This window comes from Prosopis cineraria, unplaced genomic scaffold, assembly GCF_029017545.1.
Source record: "Prosopis cineraria cultivar Desert tree isolate PC_DT_omini unplaced genomic scaffold, ASM2901754v1 PC4, whole genome shotgun sequence".
Lineage (NCBI taxonomy): Eukaryota > Viridiplantae > Streptophyta > Magnoliopsida > Fabales > Fabaceae > Prosopis > Prosopis cineraria.
Genome location: NW_026555335.1, coordinates 12,668,918 through 12,684,447, shown reverse-complemented (window position 1 = coordinate 12,684,447; position 15,530 = coordinate 12,668,918). Strand labels below are relative to the sequence as shown.

At 33.0% G+C, this 15,530-nt stretch overlaps 1 protein-coding gene across 3 annotated transcripts; it reads left to right on the top strand.

Moving 5' to 3' along the window:
* Nucleotides 1–6,483: 6,483 nt before the first annotated feature.
* LOC129308124 (uncharacterized) lies at nucleotides 6,484–10,967 on the top strand. 3 transcript variants are annotated; one of them, XR_008592545.1, is made up of 6 exons: nucleotides 6,484–6,656; nucleotides 7,791–7,875; nucleotides 9,085–9,198; nucleotides 9,769–9,871; nucleotides 10,082–10,219; nucleotides 10,576–10,967. XR_008592545.1 is itself a non-coding variant. In XM_054949138.1 (5 exons), exons 1-5 carry the CDS (start codon nucleotides 6,499–6,501, stop codon nucleotides 10,123–10,125), a joined length of 504 nt encoding a protein of 167 aa, XP_054805113.1. In that variant the 5' UTR covers nucleotides 6,484–6,498; the 3' UTR covers nucleotides 10,126–10,361. The 3 variants fall into 3 exon arrangements, 1 of the variants encoding a protein (XP_054805113.1); XR_008592544.1 differs by having other exon boundaries at nucleotides 10,571–10,967; XM_054949138.1 differs by lacking the exon at nucleotides 10,576–10,967 and having other exon boundaries at nucleotides 10,082–10,361.
* Nucleotides 10,968–15,530: the final 4,563 nt, after the last annotated feature.

The window sequence follows — 15,530 nt, the reverse complement described above, 5'->3', positions numbered from 1 at the left end:
TTATATGGGATGAGGCTCCAATGGCACACAAGTTTTGTTTTGAAACTCTTGATAAATACTTAAAAGATATTCTAAAGTTAGTAACCCATTAGCTGCCAATCTTCCATTTAGAGGAAAAGTTGTCATGTTGGTGGAGATTTCAGGCAGATCCTTCCTGTTATTCCAGTGGATCTAGCGAAGAGATTGTTTTTGCTACCATTAACTCTTCATACATATAAGATAATTGTCAACTTCTTACATTAACAAGAAACATGAGACTTATGGCAACAAATAATATGGCATCTAATAGTGATATTCAAAATTTTGCTGATTGGATTATCTCAATGGTGTGATGGGACTGCTACTGGAGTTAATGAAGGATCCGTGGATATTAAGATCCCAGCTAATTGTTATTGGATGGGTTTAGAAAATCCAATAAAGTCTATTGTTGATTCAACTTTCCCGAATTTCCTTACCATTGTCAATAATCTTCATATTTTAGAGATAGAACTATCTTAGCCCTACATTGGCTGTGGTTGAAGAAGGAAACAATTACATATTATCCATGATCCCTGGAGAGGAAGTTGTCTACTTGAGTTTTGATAGTGTTGTAAAAGATGATGGGATATGAATCACTCGATGACTTTACACTCTACAGAATTTCTAAATTTAATTAGAATGTCAGGACTCCCAAATCATGAAATAAGATTGAAAGTCGGTGCCCCAATTATTTTGATGCAAAACATTGATAAGGCTATGGGGTTGTGCAATGGTACATGTCTCATAGTTTCAAGAACTGGAAAACATGTTATTGAAGCCTAAGAAATGTCTGAGTCAACTATAGGGATGAAATATATATACCTCATATTGCTATGTGTCCATCTGATTCTAGTTTTCATTTAACTCTGAAAAAGAGGCAGTTTCCTATTATGTTGGCTTTTGCGATGACCATTAATAAAAGCCAAGGCTAGAGCCTGTGTAATGTCGATTTGTACTTGCCTCGTCCTGTTTTCACACACGGCCAGTTAAGTTGCTGTTTCTCGTGTTCGAAGTAGGGAAGGTTTAAAAATATAGTTTCTGATGAGGATGGTCAATCCACAGACAAAACTTTTAATATTGTTTATAGGAAAGTTTTTGATAATTTGGTCTAATTAATTATATATTGTATGAAAATGCTTATTGTATCCCTTCACACTGTATTTATTTAGTTTTACGTTGACTTAATACTAATAGCATATTTAACATTAAAAATGATAATTATATAGCCCCACTACATTTATGATGATATGAGTATTAGAGATGATATGCTATAAGTTATTCTTTTGAGAAAAATTCTTATAGATTGACATTTATTTATAAAAATTTTAGTTCGTCGTAAATGATAAAATGTCACTTATTAAAAAAATTATTTATATAGCCCATGCATCGCATGGGTGCTTTTACTAGTAGAAGAAAATAACTAAAAGAAAAGACACAGGCCCAATACAAATTTTTTTTCATCATTGGATTCAAAGAAATTTTGTGATCAAGTATGGATAGACAGAAGCGAGAAGTAAGAGAACCCCAAATCTTCCAGAGTTGTGCCACTCTAAATAAAATGGCCATTCAATTTTATTTTATTTTAAATAAAACAGAAACATACTATATCTACTCAAAAAATCAGACAGTACATTCTCTGACTTTTTTTTTTTGTTTTTTTTTTGGCCAAGCACATTCTCTGATTTGGAGAAGAATGACGAACGATAAGACAGTAAAAAAAAAAAAAAAAAGTTGGTCCATCCAACTAATTCACTGGCAAGAAGCAGACTTTTCACTAAAAACCTCCGGGACTGTTGGCTTGGTCCTACGACTACAATTGGGAGGCTTTCTTTACATTTCTTTTTGTTGAAGCAAACATGCCAAATGTCCGTAGCTTTCTTCTTGTCGGTTCAAGCCTGGTGAGGTATTCAATTTATGCATTCGCATTCTGCTATGACTTAGACAAGTACGTACACATCACGCGTATTTGTTTATTATTTCTGACTGACCTGCTTGTTGATATTTATTTTAAATGAAATATTTATATTTCTTTTAAAAAATAAGAGAAAGAGATGAAAAAATATATTTTAAAATTTATTTATTTTTACTTAGATTTATGTTTACAAATTTTACTAATTTTTATTTATTAACTTTTATTATATTAATATTAATGAAATTGATATAATAATTATGAATAGAACTAAATGATATCATATCATATCCGTTACATTGTGTCAGAGTTTGACAAGTGCTATGCGTTAGTAGAATTTGGAACAAGTCATATAACTAATATTCAATTTTCCTGCAAGGAATAATTCAAAGTTTATCATCAACTTTGCTGTGGATATATATATCTCCCCGAAGTTTCCTTCAAAAGTCAAAGTCAGAAATGATGTAAGACTAATTAATTCAAAAGGGCAAATGCTATGCCCACTATAAATACATAGCCATTGCTTGTGCTATTACCTGTACCAGAGAGTCGAATCTGAGTTATCATCATCACTCATGTACAAGATGGAATCCAATCGGGCTTCGAGCTTTGTGAGAATTCTGAGAGAATCTCTTCTGATATTTCTGAAACACAAAAGCCTGATGGCCTCCATAGCCTTACTCATCTTTCTTCTCCACTCCTTCCCTCTTCATGCAATTACTTCTCATTATGAATTTGACGCAAGATTTGGTCAAGAAGCAAACTGACTTGCTTCTTTGCAAGTCCAGGTAGCTCTCAGTATATACCGACATCATTGCCGCTATGACATCTTATTTTTCGCAAATTCGTAGGACTCGAATGGCTCTTCATTCTTGCCCTCTTCATGGCATCCTTATTCTCATCAGCCATCACTATCTGGCATCAGCTGTGACTTTGCAGAAGGAAACTTGTCTTTCAGAGATTTGCTGTCAGGAGTATTCAAATCATGTAAAGGCCAATAATCACTTGGTTCTACATATCTCTCTTTGATCTGGGCTATTTGTTTCTTGCATTCTTTTTTGATTTTACCCTTCTCCGTGAACTTTGCTTCTCCATCATTTCACCCAACAACCTTTGTTTATGCTCGTGTTGATTCCGGTGTCAGTGTTTCAAATGTACCTCGCAGTTTTTTGGAAAATGTCTCTTGTCATTTCAGTACTTGAAGAGAAAAGTGGACTAGAGGCATTTGGGAAGGCTTCGCAGATTCTGAAGGGGTTCAAATTACAAGGGTTTCTGCTGAATCTTGTGTATGGAGTAACCTGTTTTTGATTTTGAATTTCTGGTGTACATGAGAGCCTAAGAAAGGAACTTACAATCCACTGTTACTGGGACTAATTTTGACTAAACAGTGGCTGTCTGATTAAGATGTTAGTGGACATGGCGTTCACAGTGTTATACCATAAGTGCAAGCAGAGCCATGGAGAAGAGGTTGTTGAACTGCAAGGAACTTTGAAATACATTAAGGTGTCCAATGAACCAGCAGCGATTGGAGCAGAAATACCATAAGGAATAAAGATGTTATAACTTCTTCACGTATTTGATCATTTATTTTCTCAATTTCAATGCCTGAATTTTCTCTTCCGTTTTGGCCAAAAAAAAAAAACACATTCTCTTCTGTTTCCAATTTGTCAAGTCTCGTGTTATTTTATACATGTATGAATGTAATGCTTTTGAGATTCTAGGACGGCATGGGTGTGACAGAAATAGGTAGATCATGTAAGGAAAAAAGTTTCAGAAAGTTTGGTGAAACAACGAAGAAGAATCAGCAGAAGGAAAACAATTATGCGTGTCCCACTATGTATATATAATATATATATGACATCAAGATAAGTGAACAGAGAAGATATTTCTTTTTTATTTTATTAGATAAGGTCTACGATCCAAGCATGATGTATTCAAATGAAAAAAGCATCCGCATTTGGTTACGGTGCTCATCACCCCTTAGGATGGTCTTGACCTTTTATTTTCCCCTCAAATAATCTCTAAAATTATTAAAAAAAAGGTTTAATATTAAATTTGGACTTTCTACAATATATCTAGATGATCAATTTTGTATTAACAAATTTAATATTAAATTGGCCATTCCATATCTAAATAGTCAATTATAATATTAAATTGAGTCATCTAGATTAAATTTATATTGGCCAAATTGGCAAAACAGATTTATCAAATTTTTACATATTTTTATTTTAATAAATATAAATAAAATAAAAAACTTAAATCTGAAACTATCCAAATCTCATGAGGTAATGAGTAACATGATGTTTATCCTCTAATAAGTATAAAAAAACAGTCCAAATTTAATATTATTTAAAATTTTTATATATTTTTATTTTGATAGATATAATATTAAAATTATTTAAAAACAACAACTTAAAATTAGAGACAGAGATTATTTAAAGGGAAAATGAAGGAGCACCAATGCAGATCCTTACTTTTGCATCAAGTTATGTATAGAAAACTCAAGCACCTAAGTAAACGATAAAACTTTCAGTATTTTATTTAGTGCATGGTACATGTAAGAGCTTTGACTAGTATACACTAGGGACTATTGTGAAGGACTAATCAGTAATCACCTAACCATCAATTTTCCTTCGAGACTAATTCAAACTCATCATTTTATATTGCTCATTGCCATCGTCACCCAAACCGTACGTCAAACTTTGATTAATTAAAATAATATAATCCAGAACATTATTCCCACAGAAATCCCCATTTCGTCGTCTTGTTACGTAAATTATCATATCTCGCTGTAATTTCCTTCCAACGTCAAATGCAATGTGATAATAATACAAGACTAATTCAAAAAGAAAAACGCTAAGCCTAATATAAATAGATAGTCATTGCTTGGTGCGATATATTTCCAGCACCATATGTTCAATCTGAGATATCATCATCATCATCACTCATCTACAAGATGGAATCCAATTCGCTTTAAGCTTCGTTAGAATTCTGAGAGAATCTCTTATCATTTTTCTGAAAAACAAAAGCCTTATGGCCTCCATCGTCTTCCTTATCCTCATCATCCACTCTTTCCTCCTCTTGTGCAGATTCTTCTCCATTAAAGCTGTATGAAAGATTTCGTCATGGAGAAAACTCGCCTGTACGTGACGAGACCAGATAGCTCTCAGCATACCAACATCGTTACTGCTATAACAGAAGATCTACACCTACTTGCAGGACTCGAGTGGTTTTTCATTCTAGCCCTCTCCATGGCCTCCTTATTCTCATCATCCATCACTGTTCTAGCTTCAACTGTAACTTACGGGGACAGAAACTTAACTTTCGGAGATTGCTATCTTGTGCAGTCAAATCAAGTCAAAGGCTTTTAATTACTTGGTTCTACGTATCTCTCTTTGATCTTGGTTACTTTTTCCTCACATTCCTTTCTATTTTCCCCTTCGCTATGAATTTTGCTTCTCCACCTCTTCACCCAAAAACATTCATCTACGTGATATTGTTTCTGGTGGTTGCTCTGTATATGTACCTGTCAATTGTCTGGATTATGTCTGTTGCTATTCAGTAGTTGAAGAAAAGTGGACTTGAAGCGATTGGGAAGGCTTCAGAGATTTGAAGGGATTGAAGGTTCAAGGGTTTCTGCTAAATCTTATGTATGGAGTTCCTGGTTGGATTGTGTTTGTCTGGTGGTTCAAGGTGAGAAAAAGCTGGAGAGGAGATTACTCTTCGCTGTTTGCGGATCTGATATTTTGAACGTTATTTATGTGATTTAGATGTCACTTATGGTGGCATATACAGTGTTTTATCATAAGTGCAAGCAGAGCCATGGAGAAGAGGTTGAAATTCAAGGAAGCTTTGAATACATTAAGGTGTCCCATGAACCCATGATTAGAACATAAAAATTAAGTGCCATAAGGAAGAAAGTTATGATTTTCTTCATGTATTTGATCATTTATTTCTTTTGATGCGTAAACATTTTCCCCTGTGTCCATTCTTTGAAGTGATCTCATGCGTATGTAAATAATTCAACTAATTACAATTAATATGCACACACACACACACGTTTTGATTCATATATTGACAAGAAAATTAAAAAGTGAAATATTTGGCAAGAATAAGGACTGAACCTTGAAGCTCTAATGCTCTACAGTAAGTTTCCAAATCTGTAGTTGAGCTTTAGAAATTTTCAACGTAAATTCATGAAACTCTTTTTAAAATTAGATTGTGGATTTTGAAATCTGCAATGCAATTCAATTTTAAAGGATTAGTCCTTCATTCATATTTCACTATTTTGATTTTTATGCCCAATTTTTATATTGATTCTACGAATTATTTAGTTTCAGAAAATATTTGAAGTTGACTTTGTTTTTATTTATAAAAATTTGCACACAAGTACAACTACTCTAAATAGAACATTTGTTTTTTGAAATCGAAAAGCCTAGTTGCAAACAAATAAAAGAGAAAGACACCATAAAACTAAGACTCAAAAGACTAATAAATAACAAATCAACATTTTTTTTTATCAACATTTTTTTCCTTTTCGCTAAATAACAAATCAGATAAAATTAATTTTGATGGTCGCAAAACTTCCCGGAACAGATAAACAGGGCAGAAGGGAACGAGGGAAGCCTCGGGAAATGGCCTCCACTATTCAGCCACCAATTAACGGTCGCTTTCTATCTTCTCCTTCCTCAAGCTTCCCTGCTCAACATCGCTCTGCTACTATCCTCAAGTAAGTTCAGCTATCGTCTCGTTCGCCCTCTACTTCCCTTCAAGTTCTTTATGGCACTTGTTTCCAACATTAATTCTTTCAATGAACGCGAAACTTACTTCCAGTGAGTTCACCCCTTAATCTGATATCCTCGTATGTTGGGGTTTCCATTTATTTTATATGCGAAGTTTGTGCTGCCGAGATTTCAATGGAAATGAACCCAACTGGGCGCTCGAATCGTCGAAATCAGGATTTTTCTGTAATTAAAATTCTAACCCTAATTCTTCGAACTTATGTTGGCGACTGGTTTAAAAGCGTGAATTTATGGGTATTTTATTTATGAAATGGAACCGTTGCCTATCTTGGTGTGATGGGTAATCAGTAAGTAAGAATGAATCGAAACATTCCATAAAATAAAATAAAATTGAATGATTAGTGATTACTTCTCCATTCAGGTGTCAAATATGAGTATGGAATTTGAACAATAATTTCAGCTTAAACTTGCAGCTTTTCTTGGGGATTCTAAAATATATTTTTCTGCAAGATTAATATTAACATAATTTGTTACGATAACTTGTCGATTCTTTAATAATTGATGTGACAGAAAATAGCATACCACGCAGAACTAGAGTTGATTTTTAACACGGGAATGAAAAAAAGGGGCATCAATCTATTCTGGCAGATTATCGCTAGATTTTGATGAACACCCAGTTAGCCTATGCTATGCTGGGAAGTTTACAATAAAAGTGAGCATTGCCAGTGCGAGGGGTTTCATAACTGAATGGTGGAAGAGCCTAGTCCTCCTACACGGGGGCAGAGGTGTGGATGAATTAATTTTGGTGAAAAGAATAAAGAATGTGGATGGGAGAGAGAAGACAGACATGGAGAATCCGGTGGAGGACTGGCACTTTCAAGAGCTACTCGCGTTTTTTGCTATTTTCGCTAGTAAAAAGTCTCAAGTGCTCATCAGATTTACTCTGTTCTTGACATAATCTGTGAGACTGTCTCTGATAAGCCAGTTAGTTATAGAGCTTTCATTCCATTGAAATTTTAATGAGCTTATGCATGTGAAGCTGAAGATTGGTCAAAATATCTTGTTAGTTGTTGCTGACCCAAAGAAATGGGGATGAAAATAACAATCCCCTTTCATTTCAGGTGGCAATGGAGAAGCGACCAAGATGCGAGTTTAGTTTCCAGCAGAACCAGGGGTCAAGCATTTCGAATATTGGCAAATTCCACTGTATGCATCAAATCTGGACATCTTTATGTTGCTTATATATACGGTTTGAATAGACAAGAAAGTGGGGTGATTTGATTGAGTGATTGGTTGTAGAAACATGTGTGGAGATTATTGGTAAAGAAATTAAATCTACAATGGCTTCTAATATATATCACTCTTAATGATATTAGCAATTTCTTTAATCTTGGTGTCATCTTTTACTTCTGCAACTTGCTTCACTTTAGTGTTTTTTCCTCATACTCACTTGTGTGGTGTGATGACTTATATATAATCTTCTTCCCATTCGTGAAATGTCTGTAAGGGATTCCTCGGGTCCATTGTTGATTTAAAAGAATTGACCTTAGGAGAGGAAGGGATCATATGTCTCTTTCTGAAATTGCTCATAAATTATTGGAAACCATCAAAGTTTTAGGTATGATGTTATTCATCGGTTATTCAATTATGCTGGACTAAACATCTACTGACAAAATGATCCAAATGCATGAGTGAAGCAAAAGAACTGAAAATTGTGAGAGAAAGGCAAGGAATGATGAAGGTAGAAGTGGTGCTATAACTAGGAGTTATACCCTTTTAAACACTTTTTGAACTATATTTGTGAATCAGTTGGCCCAGAAAAGGGTGGACTATGGCTGTGAACAACTGACCTGGCACATCCAAATCAGTCCTGATCCTAGTGCTTGTGTAGTTGGCCCTACTATGAGACATTAAGGATGCTTGTTATATCCGTTTTGTGATTAATACAATTGCTGACTGCTGGAAAAGTTGATAAATCATTTGTGTCTGAATGCGGTGCTATAAAATTTGTGATCATGATCATTTATATGCTAGACATCCACATCAAGCTCTGTTACTGCCTTTTGGCACTCTATTAGAAGATAAGGAATGCTATCTTCTTCGGTAATAGTGTCTCCCTTGGGCCATGACATGCTAATTTCATGCAAACTAATTGGGTCATTTGTTAAACTAATATACTATAATATTTGTGCCATTTAATATACTATAATGAAATCTCTCTCTGGAAAATTTCGAGTTCTATGACCTTCTGCTGGTAATATTTGTTGTCTCCCATCTTTAGCTTGTGTTAAGATAACAAATAATTGTCTGTTCCCTGACAGACTAATTCATTACTGTCTGAGAGTAATTAACTATGCTCTTTATGGCATGCTATCTTTCCTTTAATGAAATCTTCATTTTTCATTAATGCTACAGGTTTCTTCAGGGAAAGATGGTTCAAAAAATGATGTTATCATGGTTGATCCTGTGGAAGCCAAGCGATTGGCTGCCAAACAAATGGAAAAAATTAAAGCTAGGGAGAAGCTCAAGGTGAATGAAATTTTTATTTGGATTTGATACGGTCTACCTTTGTATGAATCGAATACAATTGATCTCTTTTTTCTCTTTCTACTTTCTTTGGGGGAGAGTTGTTGGGGTGATATTTTCTCTTTCAAGAGGTCCAGTATGTTCTTCCCTTATATCCCGTAAGAAATTTTGGCAATCCAAGTGAATTGGGAATTGCTTGTTTTCCAATAATTTTTGCCATCAAATGAGGATGGCATGTGTTACTTGGCTGCTGCTGAATTGTAGTTTCCCAACCAGTTGGAAACCTACTTATAAAATGTCCAGACTTGTCGGAGACTGAAATTTCATAATATTGTGTTGTATATTTTTACATAGATACACGCGCTCAATATTCTTATACATGTTTCCTGATGCATGGTATTCACCCATTTATGATATGCTTTAATGTTATTTTAGGAGTGTAATAGAAGTTTAGTCAGTCTGTTTCCTCCCACTACTGTTGGGAACCAAAATTGTTTGTCAATAATTGCACAGGTAGTCTAGTGTAGCCATGTCAGTCTATTCAATTGAACCAACTTAATGTTGTGACTGTAGAGGAGACGTCAAATTGAGGCGATCAATGGCGCATGGGCGATGATTGGTCTCACAGCAGGCTTGGTTGTTGAGGGTAAAACCGGAAAAGTCATTCTAATGCAGTGAAAATATATAAGTTTTTGACACTTGTTCATATCCTTAAGTCATGTACACATGGTTCTTGCTTGAACACGATTATGCAACGCGCCCATGTACTCCAAAGCACAAAAAACGCCCAAGTGGAGCAGCATTTTGCATATAGTCAACATCTCTTGGTTCCATTTGGCTTAAAATTTTACTGGGATGATATATAAACATTTTTTTTCCTTTCAGTTGGCAGATTACTTGAGTGCAATTATTCATGTTTTTGTGCGGTAGACCCTTCCAAGAGCCGAGAGGTGTTTGGGTACATATTCAAGAACGACAGATTCTTTCGCACATTCTTTGCCGTCGATATGTGCAAGCTATACCAGTAAGATTAATTTTCGATTTTTCCTCACATGTATAAGGCCATGCAAATTGCATCACTTAGCTTTCCTGTAACCTGTTAGTATACTGCCTATCCTACATGTTACTTCAGAATTAAGATTCTGGCAATCAATTCAGTTTTGTTATGTGGGGTTTATTATTTTCATTGTTCTGTGTCTGCTGGCACTAATTCTCAGTTCACCGGATAATTTATAGCAGTAATAATTCCACGGTTCACTGCTCTCATATGGCCATGAAGACAAATTAATTTGCTAACAAGAAGTGAAATACCTTTTCACACTTGGGTCGTTCCAATTTTCAGCATGTTGATTAGTTATCGTCTTTCTGTCTTTAGTGTAGGTAAGTTTGTAGGATAGTGCATGTGAGCTTCTAAATCTTCTATTTGGAGTCAAGGTATCAGAAGGGACTTGCTGTCATATGATTCCTCAATGCAGGATAAATATGTGCTGGTGAAGGAAACTCGTATCAATACAATTCATGTGTAAGTTCATGATGTTTCTAGTGTTACTGCAAAACTCAACTTTAGCACTCATTACAAGAAAACGAACAAAAAATTTCAACTGAAGCATCTGCTGGAAAAAAATGTTTGTTATTTATTTTTATTTTTATTTTTTTATTGTCCATAGATGTCTTTGTATTGGAAGATTTTTTTTTTTTTTTTTTTTTGGAGACACGGTCGAACACCACACGAGACATTGAATTCTCGTTATTGGAATTGAATCTCTTTAATATGGGTCTTGAAGTAGAATATTTTGAATTAATAACGTGCTATGGACCTTCTAAGCACTGTGGCCTATAGGCCCAATTTCAAGCAACCAAAAACTTAAGGACATTCTCTCATTATGGAGAGTTCCCTGTGTTCTGTTAAAACAAAAAAACAAAAACAAAAAGAAATTTCCCTGTATCCCATTTTCCCTTGCAACAGAAAGCAAGAAGAAACATAGACAACAAAATATATCTACACTTTTTTTATAAGTTCAAAATATATATACACTAACGGCAAAGGAAATACAAGAAGAAAAGGAAGAAGGGAAGGAAGAGATTAACAGTTACTAATTGCATGTTTTTCTAAATTTGATGACAATGTCAAGTACGGCCTAGAATCTTCTAGATATAGTTTCCTTCATGGTGTGTACCGTAAACAGAAAAGCTTATACAATATATAAACTAGATCTTTGCTTCACTATTCTTTAAGAGAACATAACTTACTCCTTTTTTTTTATTTGGCATTAATAGCAAGCTAAATAAGATTTAATTTGTATCTTTTTGGAAAATTTTGGATTTGTTTTATGGCATTGTATGCCTAAGGATAACCCACCAATGATTGCATAACATATATTTGCAAGATCTAGGATCTTAGTTGATATATGCATATATTCATTTTATCCCCGGGTGGTGGAATATCCAAATTTTCAATATGTCTCTTGTTTTATGAAGCCAGTGTTTGTTTTTTTAAGTCCTTGTTCTGATCTTATGAAGTCAAAAAGGAAGAAAAGTAAATAATATTAAAAGAATAATCGAAGCCAGATCATGCAGTCCAATCCACATTACATGCGACCCCCCCAAAAAAGAAAGCCTTTGTTTGAAACTTGACTGCAATAAATTGATGACTAAGACCCAAAAAAAAAGGAGAAATGACAAGGAAGGACTCAAAAAAAAAATGTCAAATCAAGATTTTTTTAACTCTAAAATATGAGAGATCACTTAAGATGCTGAATTTGAAATCAAATTGATTTGTTTATAATTAAAGTTTTCAAATTCAGTATCTTTTCTTTCGTATTTTAATATTAAAATTCTTGATTTGACATGAATTTTTTATGAAGTCCTTGATTGTCATTCTTTAAAAAAAAAAAAAGTGCACTTGTATTTATATTTTTGATGTAAGATCATGACTTGGCGTATAGCAAGGTATGGAGGGCATACCATATAAAGCACAGAACAACTGGCAGCAAGTATAAGTTGAGTTCGGAATTTGAATATTCAATGAAACGGAAAGAATAATAAGCTGGTACACTAAATACATTGTTGGAATTATGGATATGCCTTGATGGGAATCATATCATTATGTTGAAGCAATCAGTCGATCCGACATTATTCCAGTAATAATGACTTAACTGAAATCATGAATTAATGCAAAATTAATTTCTGATTAAATTTCAAAATGAGAAATTAAATACTCCTCCACAATGATGGTGATTATCCCAATCAGTTTATTCCCTCCATAATAAGATAAATTAATGCTAATTAAATTTTTTTTTTCAGTGACTTCCTCTCACTATAAATAGAGACAAGTGGCTAGACAAAAAATTCACTCCAAAACAAATAATTTTCTTAGTGTTTTTTCTTCTACTCTTTCTCTTTTTTCTCTATTCAATGCATCCGTTGTATATTTTAGTTTAAACTCTCATGTAAATAGTTAAGTAAATTTTGCTACATCCGAATCTAGTAAAACTCTGACCCGACTTGTGTTTTGATATACTCCCTCTGTCTCAAATTATAGAGTATCTTTGAAGGAATTTCTCCGCCCCAAAACATAAGACATTTTAAGTATATTATTGTTTTATTAAATACACAAATTTTAATATTATTCTTTCTTTCTCTATAATTAATTCACATCTCTTTTCTTTTTAATATATTAAATTATGAGTATCTTTAAAAGTTTTTATTTGTTTTTTAAAAAGATAAGATTGTTAAGTATAGTTAACAAGATTTATTAATATGTAAAATTTTATTTAAAAATATTTTATAATTTGAGATGAAAGGAGTATTATTTATGTTTAAAATCCCTTCATGTACAAATGTAGAAGAGAAGGTATAAAGCACGAGGAACCAATACACGCACATATAAAGGCATGTTGACGCATGTTGTTACAATATCTAATTTGGCCAAACAACCTAGTTGAGCAGTGCACATGATATTTCAACTGTTTATAGTTTCTTAGGTTTACGATCACATCAATGAGCTTTTCATTCCCACAAGATTTAGTTACGAGAAGGTCCCTCAAATAACTTCTCCCGTTCCAAACGACATTTTCATCACTTTGCTGGTATCACTTCCTTTTCCTTCCAGCTGGCCATAGGATATGATACGGCACGCTGATCTTCTATGGTAATGTTGCTATCATTTTAAACACAGACACATCACTGTGTTTTTATTAGCTCATGAGGAAAAAAAGAATTAGATTTTTAGAGGATAATTATTAATTAAAAGTTAAAGGGCATTTTGGATTTAAACTATACGTTCATGAGCATTTCCAACTCTAAACTTATTTTTGTTGTGTTGTTCCACTTTAATTTTTAAACATTGGTAATGTCACTTTTATTATTAACAAAAATTAACTTTAATAATTAGTTAATAAAAAAATGACAGAAAAAATAAAGAAATTTTTTTTGTTCTTTTCTGTAATTTTTTGGTCCTTGTATGTAATTTTTGGTTTTTTCAATAATTTTTGAAGTTATTTTCTAATCAACTAATGATCAAAATTAATTTTTATTAACAGTAGAAGCGATATTGCATAATTTTTAAAAGTTGAAGGAGATCATTGTATCATAAATGAATTCATAGTGTTTTAGACACTCTTGCCATTTAACCTGATAATTAATGTAATATTCTAAGTTTTATTATTTGGTAGCTGTCAAGCCCATCAAATTATGGAAGATTTGATGAACTAATATTTCAGTAGTTATAACTCCTAGATCAATAATAAGAGCATGTGCTTAAAATGGTTTTGTAATTTGTAAACATTATCCCTACTATCAACTAATTATGTCTGTCAATACGGGTAATGGAAATTTCCTACCACATGATCCACACTAAAATTGATGACCATACGGCTTCAAGTATTGGAATTATTTTTTACGTCTGTTATATATATATATATATATAAAACAGTACTATTAAGTGGGATTTATGAGCACATCTTCAAAAAAAAAAGTGAGTATTTACTCTAGTTGGAAAGTTCAGCATGCGCATTATATAGATGTTAAATCTGTATTTTTTGAAACTCCCTTATAATGATATGGTAAGGTCCACTAACTTTTTTTGCCATATATGGTTTTTTCCATAATGAATCATGTTCGTTCCTTAAAAAAAAAAAATTGATGACGACTACAAACCCTGCACAAATTATTCAATCTTTTGACCTTCAAGTCAAACAAAATTTTTATCTCTAGAATTATGGGAAAAAATTTTATTAGCTAAGTTGACTCCAAAATTATTCCGTTTATATCATTATGCATTTGAAATAAATTTTTTTAAGCCTTTAATTTGCCAACAAATTAGCATGAATCAATCTTATATTTCATAGAAACATTTGAATTTTGTTGTTAAAGTAAAAACTAACTTAAGATCGAACTCAATGGAACTTTTATTTAACTTATCAAAATAAAATTGAATGTTAGTAAATGAAGAAAGTGGAACAAATTGGAGGTATTTGAATAGTAAGAGAAGGATATAAAGTGGAAGAAAATAGAGAGAGAGAGAGAGAGAGAGAGAGAGAGAGAGAGAAGAGGGTAGGTAGGAATAGTTGGCGAAAGTGGAAAGAAGAGGGAAAACGTATATACAGTGAAAGTGGGAAGTAGATAAGTCAACAAAAGAAGCAGTTTCCCAGGAAAGAGGCATTGTTGGATGAAACCCAACAAAAGATGAAGATAGAGATTGATACGAAACTGAAGGAGGAAGCTATGCAATCAGTCCATTGGACAAAGTTTGTTTCAATTACAACTCCCCCTCCTCTCCTCTCCTTCACGCATGAACCAATCTCTCTCAAACGTGGCTCTTTTTGCCTCCAACCATTTCTTCTTCTTCTTCTTCCACTTACTTTTCTAATCCTATCTAACCCCCCCCCCCACCCAGAAATAAAACTACGAGAATTATAGTTAAGGATCCAAGTGATGAGTTATTTGCAGATCAACCACCTTCAATTTCCAAAATTATTGTGGAATATCAAAGTTCCCATATGGAACAAGGGATGTACTTAATTTTGTAGTCATACATAACAAATTTAACAGTCATATATATATATATATATATATTTCCTTGGTTTTTACTTATGGAAGAAACTATTATTTTTAGTTTATTATTTTATATAAACAAAATTATATTTTTTAATAAAGATTTATTATAAACTTTTTAAATTATCTCTCATAATTTTATCATTCCTAATCATAAGAAATAATTAATGAATACTTGATTAACATAATTAATGAAGTGTATTTTTGTTTAAATTTTTTATACTGTCTAATACAGTTTTTTTTTTATAAGAATGAAAGGAGTATATATATTGGGATTTGAT